The following is a 15,000-nucleotide window of genomic DNA, read 5'->3' as shown; positions in this document are numbered from 1 at the left end:
TGGTTGAGTTTGGAAATAGAGACTACTGGAGTTTAGCCTTTGTTCAAAATATAGTTGGCATGTGGTATCCATTGAGTTTTAGTTCCAGGACCTCCTAGCCCAGAATTGATACCAATACTTGGATGTTCAAGGCCCATGTATGAAGGGATATAGTATTTGCATATATTCTGTGCACATTATTTACCTCATGTTACCTGTATGTGATTTATGATAAGTAAAATAATATTGAATTTCTGTAAATAATTGTTATACAGTATTGTTTGTATGTTCATTATAGGCAAACATCACATGTCTATTCCATAGAGCACAACAGCATAACAGTTACTTTCTCTCAACAGTTACAGATTGCTTTCATTCACTGATCTCAGGGAAAAATACAGCAAATAAAACAGTATTGAAATTGTAGGTATATATAGGAAGAAAAAAAAAATTATATTCATTGTCAAGGGCTGGAAAGGCCTTGGGGTCTGTCATATGACAGGAGACTACAGCAGGATACGGTTAAGCATAATTTAATTTACATAGATTACACTTTTGATTTTTTGTTTGTTTCTTTCAATATATGACTGGTTGACTCCACAGATACAAAGGACTTTGTTTTGAATATCTTTGTGTTATTTTCCATAATGTAGGTATTCAGTTTACTTCAGTTTGTCTTACTGTATTACTAATGATCATTGCAATACAAATTATGAAGTTGATAGTATATTTAGGCTTAAAGCAAGTTATTGAGCAAAGAACACTTCACTTAAATTGGAAAATATTTTGTGAATAGACTTGCACTGGTTACATGTACTGTCCGTTGTAGTCTTGTTTTGTGAATTTTGTTTAAACATAGACAGCGCAATAAGCACTTGGTTACCAAGAAGTCCGTTAATAGATTCAAATGACCTCACCTAATTTTCCCATTCTGTTTATCATTATTACAGTCATTATAATTATTATCATTGACATTGCTTATTCTAATGTTAGGAGCAATACTAATAGAAAATAGAACAAGGTTTTCTGGAAATCAAGGGAAAGTGTAATCCAATGAGATTTGATAGGACGTGATAAACTCCTTCTTGACTAAGCACTTCTAGAGCCATCTATATTATAAACAGAATTAATGAACTAACATGGTATGTATATACAGCTATACAGATAATTATCTTAATAAGGAGGCTGATGATACATTCTATATCGAACAGAACCTTATTTTATGGAAGGGTTGGTATTTTGGGTTTCAGTTTTGTCTCGTTCTAATTCATGGCTTAAATAGTCGTTCCGGATTTCATATAGATTCATTGTGAAATGATTTTATTACCATAAGGTATGGAATATGCTTTGCAATATTCAGACAAGCCACACATACCCATAAATGGTTGTAAGATCAGGGGTACCAACAGTTTCATTGCATTAACAACTATATTTCAAAAAGTATTGTAGCATTTCTCAGAATGTTTAGCATGATTTTCTAACAATATTTTTTCGCTTAGCTGTACATGCTATCCCAGTGTCAGGACTATCTGACTATGGGACCAGACTCTGGGATTATTCCATGTTGGCCAGGCTAAGGCAAGCTAACAAGGGAATTACATGAGCCCCACTTAGTGTTTTCTTTGCCAGATCCTGGATTTTTTTTTTGCTAGCTATCTCGGTTAATAGTCTGTGATCATCTCAGAAGTTTGCTAAGCATTATTAGGCAGCCGGAGATTGCTCTGGGACTCTTGGTGTATCTGGCTAGAATTCCACGGCCTTTGGAAAATGAGTTTCATTTTTGTAGGATTATTTTTTATGTTGAAAATTGATAAAGAATGAACAAAGTGCATGTTTAATGTGGCTAATTTTTCTTTTAGTGGGAATCTTATGTAGCTTGGAACCTTCAGGATCATGCTGTTTGCAGTCTAGGGTTAAGAAGAGATGTTTGGATATGCTTGTTTTTCATAGTATTGATGTGCAGCTGTTATGTGTGAGTGAATGTAATTGGACATTTGATAGAAGTATTTTCATTAGGATGGAAAGGGAACCAAAAGAGGTCAGGGGTAGAAATGTAGAACTTCTTTGTTTTATTAGGAACCAGAGAAATAGCATGTCAAGTACATAACTCATTTACAGAGTGAAAAAAGTGTGTATATATATATATATATATATATATATATATATATATATATATATATATATATATATATATATATATATATATATATATATCAGTAGAAAAATGTTGTAAAGAATTAGCTAACTAACACAAGAAAATGTCTGATGGAAATATGCCAAGATTATATTAAAAGAAACATGTGAATGAGACTTTAAACCCAAAAGGACATGAAATAGAAAATGAATGGAAAAAGTTTGGGACATAAAAAAGGGCATTCGATTTGCTAAGGAACATATTGGGAGCATTTGAGAAATGGGATAAAGGAGTATTGGCTGTGAAGAACAGAAATAAGGAAATCTAGAGAATTTCCTCAAAAGCTTTAAATGTCTGGAAAGAAGAGACAAGTGCAAAGGGAAAAGTGGAAGCTCTTTGAAGCCTTGATGTGAGGTAAGGTGAGGAGGCACGTTTTTTTGCTATTGTAATTCTTCTTGTTATTGTTTTTATCAATTGCATCATTGGCAATGGTTAAATGAAAGAAACAAAAGCAAATCACAAGTAAATATCCAAGAATAATGCCTGATGGTTTTAAATTGTCTAAAAGTATTCTAAAATTTGTTAAAACTCCAACATGGTTAAAAAAAAAAAAAAGTAATAAGAGATTGATGAAATTATATATCTATATCTATATAAACAAGAAGTTTTATACTTATACATATGAGAAAATAAAAGGACTAAAGAAATGAAATTCATCTAGATATTATTAGGTTATGGTTATTTATAGGACCTTAAAATAAAAAAGTTCTGAAAGTGAAGGAGTAAAAGTGTGGTGTAAAAATTTTAAATGTTGATTGGCAGTGATTATATAAACAAGAATATGGCCTCATAATCTGGAATACGTACTAAAGTCTTGTTTACTTTGTTGCGCATGCATGCTGTACCTTTGTGATCATAACCCCCAAAAAATGATGTCAGTGAATAAATTTGATAAATTATGTTTAATAGTACAGGGGAAAATAGGTTTTGATACTACTTGAAATTTTAGTAAATGAATACATTGCTATCATCAGAAGCCAATAGCTTGAGTTACGACCTTTGGCCTTCCTTTCTGGGTATACAAACGGAATCCATAAGGGCTCAGGACAGTTACCCGAGTACATTCATAGTGTTTTGAAATATATTTGTAAATTTGTACTTGTTGGTGGTGTGGAGAAGCAGTATTGATAGATCATAGGTTAATTTTACTTGGTTTGATCAATGAAGAAGATTCTTTTATTTAATTTTTTGTGAAGTATAATGTTCTATATTCAATATAAATGATTTTCTATCTCTCTCTCTCTCTTTAAATATTGATAATCATTTTAAATATGGTATTAAACAAGCTGTTTATATATTTGATTGAGCTAACAGTATTTGTACTTATAAATGAAACACTGATAAATGGAATCCTATGAATGAATGAATATATATATATATATATATATATATATATATATATATATATATATATATATATATATATATATATATATATATATATATATATATATTTTATCATTATTATTATTTTTTCCACTTTAACAAATCAAGCACACTCATCTTCATGCATATGCACAAGCAGATAGGTCTATATTATTCACACTGTAGTTCATATAATAAATGTTGGTTTGGATCTTTGATATCCAACTTAAAGTAGATTTGACATACAGTAAAGTGACAAGGTGAAAAACAAGGCTAGAAAATAGCTTCAAAGAAGCCTGATTGAAATTGGTTATGTTGTTGACTTCGTTCCTTTTCCATTCCAGACGGCAGACAGTGACCTCAACACCCTGTTGGATAGAGCTGCACCTCAATGGGCCTTTGCAGTGGCTGGACCGTGTGTTGACACAAATGGGTTCCCCTTGCCACCCCTGCTCCTCCATGTCGTGAGTAGAGAGGGCCACCAGAGACCTGCAACAAGAATATCTCATTTGTTAGAGGCTTCCAAGAATCTACAAAACGTTGGGTTAAAATTCGGTCAAGGCTCCATAACCCAAGATTGAGTGTTGCACAAGCTTTTAAGAAATTGAGATTACTTTCAAAATGGAAGGGAAAACTGCAAGTGCAATGCTTTCTTCTTTTTTTATTTCAATATATGTTGTATTTACTCCTGGATAATAATGTTGCAGAAAGGTTGAAGGCAAAGTGTAGTACAACTTTCCAGTGATCATATCATCTGATAGTAGTGCCCACCTATTATTTTTACCAGTTCTGTTAAATACACTGGTTTTAAGAGTAACTAAATCTTATACTGGATATTTTTCTCTCTAAGTGTATCTATATGTCTTTAAGCTTGAGAGATGGCTATTCATCTGGAAGGACAGACATAAATTAAGCCTCATTAAAATTTTTAATTTGATTATATATTTTTTATATTTTTTGTTTTATTTCTAGTAAAGAAAAGAAAAGAAATGCAAGCTCAAAATTTATTTGAATTTGTCACATTGTCTGCCATTGAACTCAGGAACAGTGTGAAGTGCATGTGCTTTCTGCAGACTGATGCTGTGAAGGAAGAAACTCTGGAAAGACAGCCAGCTTTTGGGGGAGTTTTAGTTGGCATGAAGTGTAATTTTTGTATCCAAACATGTACATTTCATTATCACATCAAGAACTTGGTCTCGTCTCTTGTGAGCCTTATCCACAATTGGGTATTATAAACTTCAGAAACTGCTTGACAGCTGTGCAAGAAATTTCTTAAAAAGAAAAAAAAAAAAAAAATCTGTTCAATCAATCCACTATGTCCTTTGCTTATTATATTTTATATTTTGCAGGGAAATTATTAAAATTAGGGAAAAGAAAAGGGGGTCTTTTTTTCCTCCATATCTGTCTTTTCCTATACAGCATTGTGGATTGACTGATTAGAAACTATACCTAATGAAATTAATGTGTGGTAAGAAATATGTAAGTCCTGCGCACGCACTGCTTATGGTTGTAGAAGTATTGATATTCTCTTCCCACTAACTGAAGTTGCTAGACCAGCCTGTCCTTCAGCCTTACTGTGCTGCAAATATAGAATAATTTGCTTATTTTTTTTGAGGGAAGTGAAAAGCAGGTGCGTGCGTGTGTGCGTGCATTTGTGTGCATGTTTTATTTTTATTCTTTATTTTTATTTTTTTTCTTCTCCCCTCCAAAAAAAAAAAAACTAAAAAAAAATAAAATAAAAAAAATTGTGTATGATAAATATTTTCTGTGGCATATAAGGTTTTTGATTTACATGACCACTTTTGCAATGAGACAAATTGTTAGTCTCATAATGTACTCAAGTATTATGTTTCTATTGTTTCCGATATATGTAAGTTTTATGCTCTCAGTATAGGAAAATTACTTCTAGACAGTGTAGGGTATGATTTTTTTTTTCTGAATCTGGAACTGCTACTTTTAAGGGTAGCGTGTGGCCATACATAGCTTTATGAGAGGTGGCATGTTTTTCTGTTTTTATTATTGTTGTCAAAAACAATGGAAATTACATGGCAAGAGCATCGAGGCAGATGCTTGCATTTGTTGAAAAGAATTTTCTAGTTTGAAGTTAGTCAGATTGTGTAGATGTGTTATACAGTACATACGTAATGATGCTGAACTTTAAGAATTGCCTTGTTAAGGCATTCACCCTCATCATTTAACAAAGTGCATTGTAAACTTTCTGTATTGTGGCCAAGATTGCAAAGGTTTTGAGGGCAAGAGATGGAGAGTGAGAATAGATGTGCTTGAGAAATTTAATGAGTGAGAGTAAAAAAACAAAAAACAAAAAAACAAAAAAAACGTATGAGTGAGAAAGTGTGCGAGTATGAGATAGGAGTGGCTAATGGTGGCCTGTTATGGAATTTGATACATAATGAGAAATGGTGACCTAATGGTATTAAATATCACATTATTTATTATGAACATGCTCTTAGAATTTGTCGTAAAAATTATTGATAGTTCACATTATTTTAATCTTTGGCATGGAAGAAATATTTAGATCTTAACAGATTATGAATGAAATGTAATATTAATATGAAATGTGTAGTACTTTTTTCAAGTAAATTATTTTAAAGGAAATGGCCAGTGTTATTTTGATTTTGCCGATATTTATTCTTTAGTATCATTTAGTAATTCCCATTAACAATTGAATTAAATTTGATTAACAGTTTCGATGGGAATCGCCTTTGAAGTATGCCTAATCCTAGAACTAAATCTGAATGCAAGAGGCCCTGATGACATCACAGGAAGGGGCTGGCTGAGCCTGATAGCCTCAGATCTATTTTATTTCTCAGACAATTGATATGCACTAGTAGAGGGTAAAGTAAAGCAGAACAACTTTAGAATAGATTCCCATTAGTTTGAGGCAGAAAATTAGACTGACAAGAGGAGGGAAGTCAAACAAACAGATGAATGAATGAAAAAAGCAAAGTGTAATTGAGTGAAAGGGAGAGACATAAAAGAAAAAATAGCAAGACATAATGATTGAATGAGTAAATGACAAGAGATTAAGGGAATAAATACAAATAAAAGGTTGCAAAAAAGAGGAGCCTGAGACAAAGGCCTCGGGGAAATAAGCGTTTCTCTCATGTCATTATGGCTTCATGCACTTTTCCCAAAACTTGACTTTCCAGCATGGCAGCAGCTAGAGGGGCATACATGACAAACCTACTGATCACATTAATTTTATTTGTAGATTAAATTTATCAGAAGGTACGAAGAGTAAGTTGAAGAAAAATCAATTATTTCTCAGCTCTGGCCATTACCTTTGATATAACCAACAGTTTTTTAGTACTATTACTAAATATTTTTATCATGTTCACCTTTTTTTTAATGTACTGTACTCTTTTATTGAATTTATGAGATATTGCAAAACAGTAAATAGGAGATTAAGGTATATATTTGTAATATGGCTACCTTTTCTGAGGCCAGAAATCCCACCTCCGCCAAAATCCTCTGACCTTTGCCATCTGCCTTTTAATCCAGTCACAACGAGCATCTCATTCATCATCTCCATAAGATTATACAGCTGCCATAATTATTATTATGTCCATGATTGTCATAGTCATTATTCATCAGTGATGGTGTATCACCTAGCTTTTGTGTTAATCATGATGAAGCAAGTCACATAAAGGGTTGTAGAAGGTTACGTGGCCCTTGGTATTAGCGTTTTATAATTCGTTTTCTCACTCTTGTTACAGGAGATATCTCAGGCTCTTGAGTGCTGTCTGCGATTTCTGGATTTGATAGTAATGGAGCCAGCACTCACTTTGAGAGTCCAGTCATGCATTAGGAGAGTTAACAGGTAGACTGCCAAAGGCCTTGTAATCTGGCTTTCCTTTGCTCAGATGCCATATTCACAATCAAACCTTATTTTTAGTTGTTTTTACGGTTCATTAACCCTTTTGTTATCAATGGGATTTCTTTTGATTTTCTTTTCTCTCTCTCTTTTTTTAAGCTTGGCAGGAAGGAAAAACTTCCATAGAAGTGAATGGGAAAATTTAAATTTCTTAAATGCTCTCACTACAGTACTGTTTCCATAGCAGTATTTGTTGTAAGGATATGAAATATTTAAAAATATGGGGGGAAAAAGGAGTACCACAACAAACTGTCACAGCAATCATGATCTACCCTGTCAGCACTGGCTTGCTGTGTGCCACTTTGTCAGAAATGCAGTTAAGCTTTATGCTGTTTCCAAACTCTGTCACTGGTAGGGTCATTGGCATACGCAAATTTATCCTCATACTATAGCCATCCAGGATCTAAAAATGAAAATAATTAGTGAAATTATTTGTAAACACACAGACATTCCCTTTTATACACTTCACACACACTTTCACACTCATAACTTCATATACACATACCATGTACACATGTATATACATGCATATGTACACATACATAGACATACATGCATATGTACACATACTTATACATACATACATATGTACACATACTTATACATACATGCATATGTACACATACATATACATACATGCATATGTACACATACATATACATACATGCATATGTACACATACATATACATACATGTATATATACACATATGTACACATGCATATACACACTCAAACGCATACAGATACAAATGCACACACATTCACACCCACTCATTTATATAACAATATGTGTGTGTGTGTGTGTGTGTGTGTGTGTGTGTGTGTGTGTGTGTGTGTGTTTATATAATCCAGACAAAAAAAAAAAAAAAAATCATCTAAGTCATTCTGCAATAGCATTGTAGAATATATGTATATATCAAATAATTGGTTGTATTACTTTTAAATGGAATTTGAAATTTTCAGGTTCATAAATGAAGTTGTAATAGGATTGTAAACTTACCTTCTGCCTTCTGTACTTATATCCTCATTATCATCACCAATCTTAAATATTTTATACCTGTATTTTATATCTGAATTGAACCCTGAAACCTGTGAGTTTTGACTCACTTTAAATTGTATACTCATTTCCTTACTGCCTAAGCTAGTTCAAAATCTATTTAATATTTTTATATAAAAAGTAAATACAGTGTTATTGCTTATTGATAAATAAAAAAAAAAAAAATGTTCAGTACAAGTCATACAAAATAGTGTTCCTCGGTCTTGTTAGAATTATGAGCACCTGTTTATGAAGTATTCAAGCCCCACTCTAATTAATGTGAAAATTCGTCTGGACAAGGTCTTAAGAATACCATTACCAAGATGTAAATAATATATATTGCAGATTTTCATAAAGAACCTGCAAAGTACTGTGTGTATGAAATGCAGCAAAATATGACTTTTTTTTGAGGCAGACTTGGTTATGGAGTTTTAAATCCTTGAGTAGTTGAGTGAATCAGTATTTCCCAGTGGATGTTTGAAATAGTTTGCTTGTGACTAGAACAATTTGCTAATATCAACTGTACATTGTTTTGTTTTGTTCTTGTGACATGATACAATATTGATCTTTCTCTTCATCTTGCTGCAGATGTTAGTATGAAGGAAATAAACATCCCAAAAGATGGAAAGTTAATTTTTTTTCTCTCTCTCTTCTCACTGACAATTATGGAATTCTGGTATATTCAAAAGGTAAAATATTGGTTTGCTGGGCAGAATTTATTTAATATTTGCTTTTCAGAATAATTGAGTAATGTATCCAAAACAAGTGGTACACATACACCATAGCCGGTATGTGTTCAGGGAAAATGCTGTACTCGTGGTATTGTTTTTTAAACCTAAGTGATCATATTTTGAAAGAATCTTAAACTTGGATTATTGGCTATGAATAAATGTGTACAAAATGCAACCTTTCCTTTATCACCTACTGTCCTAAAAGAAAAAAAAAGAAAAAAATCATTTATTTGCTTACTTTTACATCCCCCTAATTACTTTCTTTTTAAATTTAAAATTGTACTTCTGATTAACTTTAGAATCAAAAGTTTTGAGTGTTCATGACCTGCACCTAAGAGATTAAGCTCCTTTGTGTAAAGCTATAAACAGCACAAAGTCAAAAATATGTTACGGGGCATATGACCTGTGCCATATCAATTTTAAAAGTAAATAATGTATCACTTCACAGTCCGCAAAGGGTTGGTTCCCTTGCCAACTATTCTGTTCATGTAATATGTAGTGTTCTATTCATTGATACATTCCTCAGTTAATAATAAAGTAAAATGCCCAAACATTCACAAACCATAAGGAATTTCCCAAAAATGCAAATGCAAATTAAATCCTATTACCTGCTGAGATGAGATGGATGTTGAGCAGAATTATTACATAAATGATTTATACACAAAAGGTCAAATTGTTACGGAGGTCTGGACCAACCAAGAATTTATATTGATTCATAATACTCACTGTTGAAATTATACGAAAATCAGTACTGGAATAACAAAGAAAATATGATAAAGTATTAAAATGATTAAGCTGTACATGAAAACCAACCACTATTTTGGCATATAAAAAAATCAATCAAAACAAAATTAATATGGGATTAACTCTGGATGTTTAAATAAACTAGTCTGTAATAAAACAAATACACATTTGCATACATACATAAATTACTCACACGTGTGGACACACACAAATATATACATATACATACATGCTGCATACATATATACATATATATCTACATAAATACATACATTTACACATACGTATATGCATACAAATATATATACATACCTACAGAGATACAAATATACATACATGAAGCAACCATACATTATATACATATGGACATACAAACATATACAAAACTATATACAAATATATATATATATATATATATATATATATATATATATATATATATATATATATATATATACATAATACATAATACATTCATGCATTATGTACATACATATATTAATACTTACATGCATATGTATACACAAACACACATATCTATATGATATAATTAAATAAACTGTATACATACAACATACAGAAATTTATTCATAAATACATACATATCGACACATGTACATTCCTATATGCATATTAAAATTTATATTCCTATATACAAATGTACATTCATATAAACATAAATGCATACATATATACTTATCTACATACAAATATACACATAAAAATATCTATACGCACAATATACATACATTCATACATAATTATACATGCTTACATAGATATATACATACACATACATATCAATAGGTAATATATTTACATTTTCTACATATACACATACATTTAAATACATATACGTACACATATACACACATACCTGCTACATATGTACATATATACATACATTCATAATATAAAAATATATACAAACATACACAGAAATATACATATATACATAGGCATATATGTATGTATGCCTATATACATAGGCATATATGTATGTATGCCTATATACATAGGCATATATGTATGTATGCCTATATACATAGGCATATATGTATGTATGCCTATATACATAGGCATATATGTATGTATGCCTATATACATAGGCATATATGTATGTATGCCTATATACATAGGCATATATGTATGTATGCCTATATACATAGGCATATATGTATGTATGCCTATATACATAGGCATATATGTATGTATGCCTATATACATAGGCATATATGTATGTATGTCTATATACATAGGCATATATGTATGTATGCCTATATACATAGGCATATATGTATGTATGCCTATATACATAGGCATGTATGTATGTATGCCTATATACATAGGCATATATGTATATATGCCTATATATATATATATATATATATATATATATATATATATATATGTGTGTGTGTGTGTGCGTATGTATGTATGCCTATATACATACATACATAGGTGTATGCCTATATGCATACATACATGTATGCCTATATACATACATACATGTATGCCTATATACATACATGTATACATATACATAAATACATGTATGCATATATACACACATACATGTATACCTATATACACACATACATGTATACCTATATACATACATACATGTATGCCTATATACATACATATATACATACATGTATACATATATATAAATACATGTATGTCTATATACACACATACATGTATACCTATATACATACATACATGTATGCCTATATACATACATACATGTATACCTATATACATACATACATGTATGCCTATATACATACATACATGTATGCCTATATACATACATACATGTATGCCTATATACATACATACATGTATGCCTATATACATACATACATGTATGCCTATATACATACATACATGTATGCCTATATACCTACATACATACATACATATATACATATATATAAATACATGTATGCCTATATACACACATGTATACCTATATGCATACACACATGTATACCTATATGCATACACACATGTATACCTATATGCATACACACATGTATACCTAAATGCATACACACATGTATACCTATATATATACACACATGTATACCTATATATATACACACATGTATACCTATATGCATACACATGTATACCTATATGCATGAACATGTATACCTATATGCATGCACATGTATACCTATATGCATACACACATGTATACCTATATGCATACACACATGTATACCTATATGCATACACACATGTATACCTATCTGCATACACACATGTATACCTAAATGCATACACACATGTATACCTATATACATACACATGTATACCTATATACATACACATGTATACCTATATGCATACACATGTATACCTATATGCATACACATATGTATACCTATATGCATACACACATGTATACTTATATACATATATGTATACCTACCTACCTACATACATATATACATACATAAACACACACACACACACACACACACACACACACACACACACACACACACACACACACACACACACACACACACACACACGTTTGTACACAGAGGATTCAGAGCACCTAGAATTTTGCTTCATTTAGATGCCGCCATGTTTGTTTACATGTGTTCTCGACTTTTGGACTGAAGTTCATACGGAAATGCAAAAAAGAAAGAAAGAAAAAAATGCTAGTGTGGTAGGGCCTTAATGAGCTTTAATGGCAATGATAAAATTGACTACTTTATTTCTGGTGGTGAAAAATAACTGAGAATAAGTAAAAAAAAAAAAGGATCAAATTCTTCCTAACTCCAGTTCTGAACATAAACATTACAAGTACCCCTTAACAGACAGTATTACGAAAAGGAATTAGCATATTTGGGATGAACTGCTCATCTCTTCTTCAAACTGCAATGGCGTCACTCACAATCAACGAAAAAATCTTCTATTAAAAAATGGTTTACTGTGTGGAGTCGAAACTACATTTTTTTTAAACTACATAATAACGATGATGATAACAATAACAACAATAAAAACAATAAATCACCACCACCATTCAAAGTTTTTTTCAATATATTTATAAATATGACTAAAATTCAACTATGAAAATATGTGCACCGAAAAGCCATCTATTTGGATCCTCGGAGGGACGGCGGAAGGTAGGCCTATCCCGCTTACGTTGTCAATATCAAGATCTACATACCTTGGTCAGCATCTTAAGTGACACGAAAAATCAAGTCTATATTGACTGATTAATATAAATTCTGCAAATAAATCAATTCAAAATCTTCATATACAGCAATGTACGGATGTATTATATATACACAGAGATTTTAAATTCTGTAGCAAGACGATGGCGCTGACAATTTCAGATCAGCAGTCGTTTTGTGATCACCATTACCGCCACTACCACTACTATTACTACTACCACTATCAACTACTATTACTACTACCACTATCAACTACTATTACTACTACCACTACCACTACTGCTAATACTACGACCATTATTTCTACTACAATTATTACTTCCACTATCAGTACTAATATTATTTAAATTACTGTTATTGATAATGTTTACTACCGAGCACTGTTGTTGTATTAATGATGATTAAAGGAACAATGACAATAACAATAATAATTACAATAACAGTAACATCGACAAAAAATGAATCATAATGTATGGTAAATAATGATGATGATAATAAACAATAACAATAATAGCATTAATGAATTACAATAATACATGATAATCATAATCATAACAAGATATGATTCTTTTCCATTATTGTAATTATAATTGTACAAATAATCATTATAATTAATAATTATTTCCATCACCATTCTTACCATCATAATCATCATTTTTTATATCATAATCATCATTTCTGATATCATCAATATGATAATTCTGGTATCTAAGAGGGCATCAACGTAAAAAAAAAAAATGCCACAGACCCGACAGCGTCTCAGACCGTACAGGAGATGATGGGACGAAGAAAATGAGAACAGACAAAGCTATACGTTTTATTACTACAAAGAGTGGTAATTATCACACCTTGTTATTCTAATGTCAGTATTTTCATTCATGCCTTTTAGAACCTCGGCTCTGCTCTTCCTTTTGGATCGGAACTGAATATAACAAGCGGAACAATTTCACTCTCACATCGGTTACAATGGAAATATATTATCTTCGTTTTAATTCAAATGGTACTTCCCTTAGTATTATTTTTTTAGTTCTGTTAATATTGTTGAAATATCGATAGTTAGCTTACCATTATCTTGTAAGCATTTAGGTATTATGGTAGTTATTTCCCATGCGCATTCATTCATAGACCAGCTGATTATATCGCCTCATAAAAGGCACGTTGGCAACTACATTTCGCTTCGGATACAAACAGACAAGGTTAGTTTTATGGACATTTTTCACTTAAATCTTGTAGGTAAACTCACTCAAGCAAACGAATTGTTGTGTTATTACTTTCCTATCGTCTACCCAACATGTTGAGGTGCTGACACCCCAATAAAAGTGCATACTGGATCGTAATTTCGAAAAGGAATTTCAAATATCTGGCGATTTCCCCCATTACTCGTTATTCTCTGAGAACTCTTCACGTGTGATTTAAATGTCAGTTACGTTAAAAGTGGAATTCAAGTTATGTCGTCTTTATTTGACAGTTTTTCACACATCTATGTAACTCGCATAACACATATTTTTTTTAAACTTTCATATAGTTTTTTTTATTTACAGACTCCTTGTTTGTTATGGTACATCAGCTGGTGAACTGTGGTTGGGACTTTTAAACTTAAAAGGCTAGAGACGAAAAAAAATAGAAATAACACATCTGTTATTAACAAAAACAATTACTGAGGAAATTAAGGAGTCTACGCCTTGCTCGCCCTGTCTCTTCCAAGCGCTGAGTGACCGACTGCTTTGAGGAACAAGTGGAGGGCCCTCGTTCAGCCGGTGGGGCGTGGGAAGCCGTGTTTCTGCGGCATATTTAACTCCACAAATAATCTGACACTCACTTTGCTGACGTGAGTGGTGTTGGGAAGATGACAGAG

General features: G+C 31.7%; 2 protein-coding genes and 1 long non-coding RNA gene across 3 annotated transcripts in view; 2 read left to right on the top strand and 1 right to left on the bottom strand.

Moving 5' to 3' along the window:
* LOC113821366 (mothers against decapentaplegic homolog 3) overlaps positions 1–9,371 on the top strand; it is a 228,924-nt gene extending 219,553 nt beyond the window's left edge. The window contains exon 7 of the mRNA XM_070126774.1: positions 3,883–9,371. Within this exon, the coding sequence (XP_069982875.1) occupies positions 3,883–4,006 (124 nt within the window). The 3' untranslated portion in view covers positions 4,007–9,371. The remainder of the gene's footprint in view (positions 1–3,882) is intronic.
* LOC138863149 (uncharacterized) overlaps positions 3,910–15,000 on the bottom strand; it is a 17,319-nt gene continuing 6,228 nt past the window's right edge. Inside the window, exon 2 of the long non-coding RNA XR_011398812.1 lies at positions 3,910–4,027. This is a non-coding gene — a long non-coding RNA (uncharacterized lncRNA). The remainder of the gene's footprint in view (positions 4,028–15,000) is intronic.
* The window catches only part of LOC113821367 (uncharacterized), a 1,449-nt gene continuing 655 nt past the window's right edge, over positions 14,207–15,000 (top strand). Inside the window, exons 1-2 of the mRNA XM_070126831.1 lie at positions 14,207–14,341; positions 14,687–15,000. The exon at positions 14,687–15,000 is cut by the window's right edge and continues 655 nt beyond it. Coding sequence (XP_069982932.1) covers positions 14,992–15,000 — 9 coding nt within the window. The 5' untranslated portion in view covers positions 14,207–14,341; positions 14,687–14,991. The remainder of the gene's footprint in view (positions 14,342–14,686) is intronic.

This window comes from Penaeus vannamei, chromosome 1 (assembly GCF_042767895.1).
Source record: "Penaeus vannamei isolate JL-2024 chromosome 1, ASM4276789v1, whole genome shotgun sequence".
NCBI lineage: Eukaryota > Metazoa > Arthropoda > Malacostraca > Decapoda > Penaeidae > Penaeus > Penaeus vannamei.
Note: the sequence above shows the minus strand (reverse complement) of the source record. Positions and strands in the feature narration are given on the sequence as shown.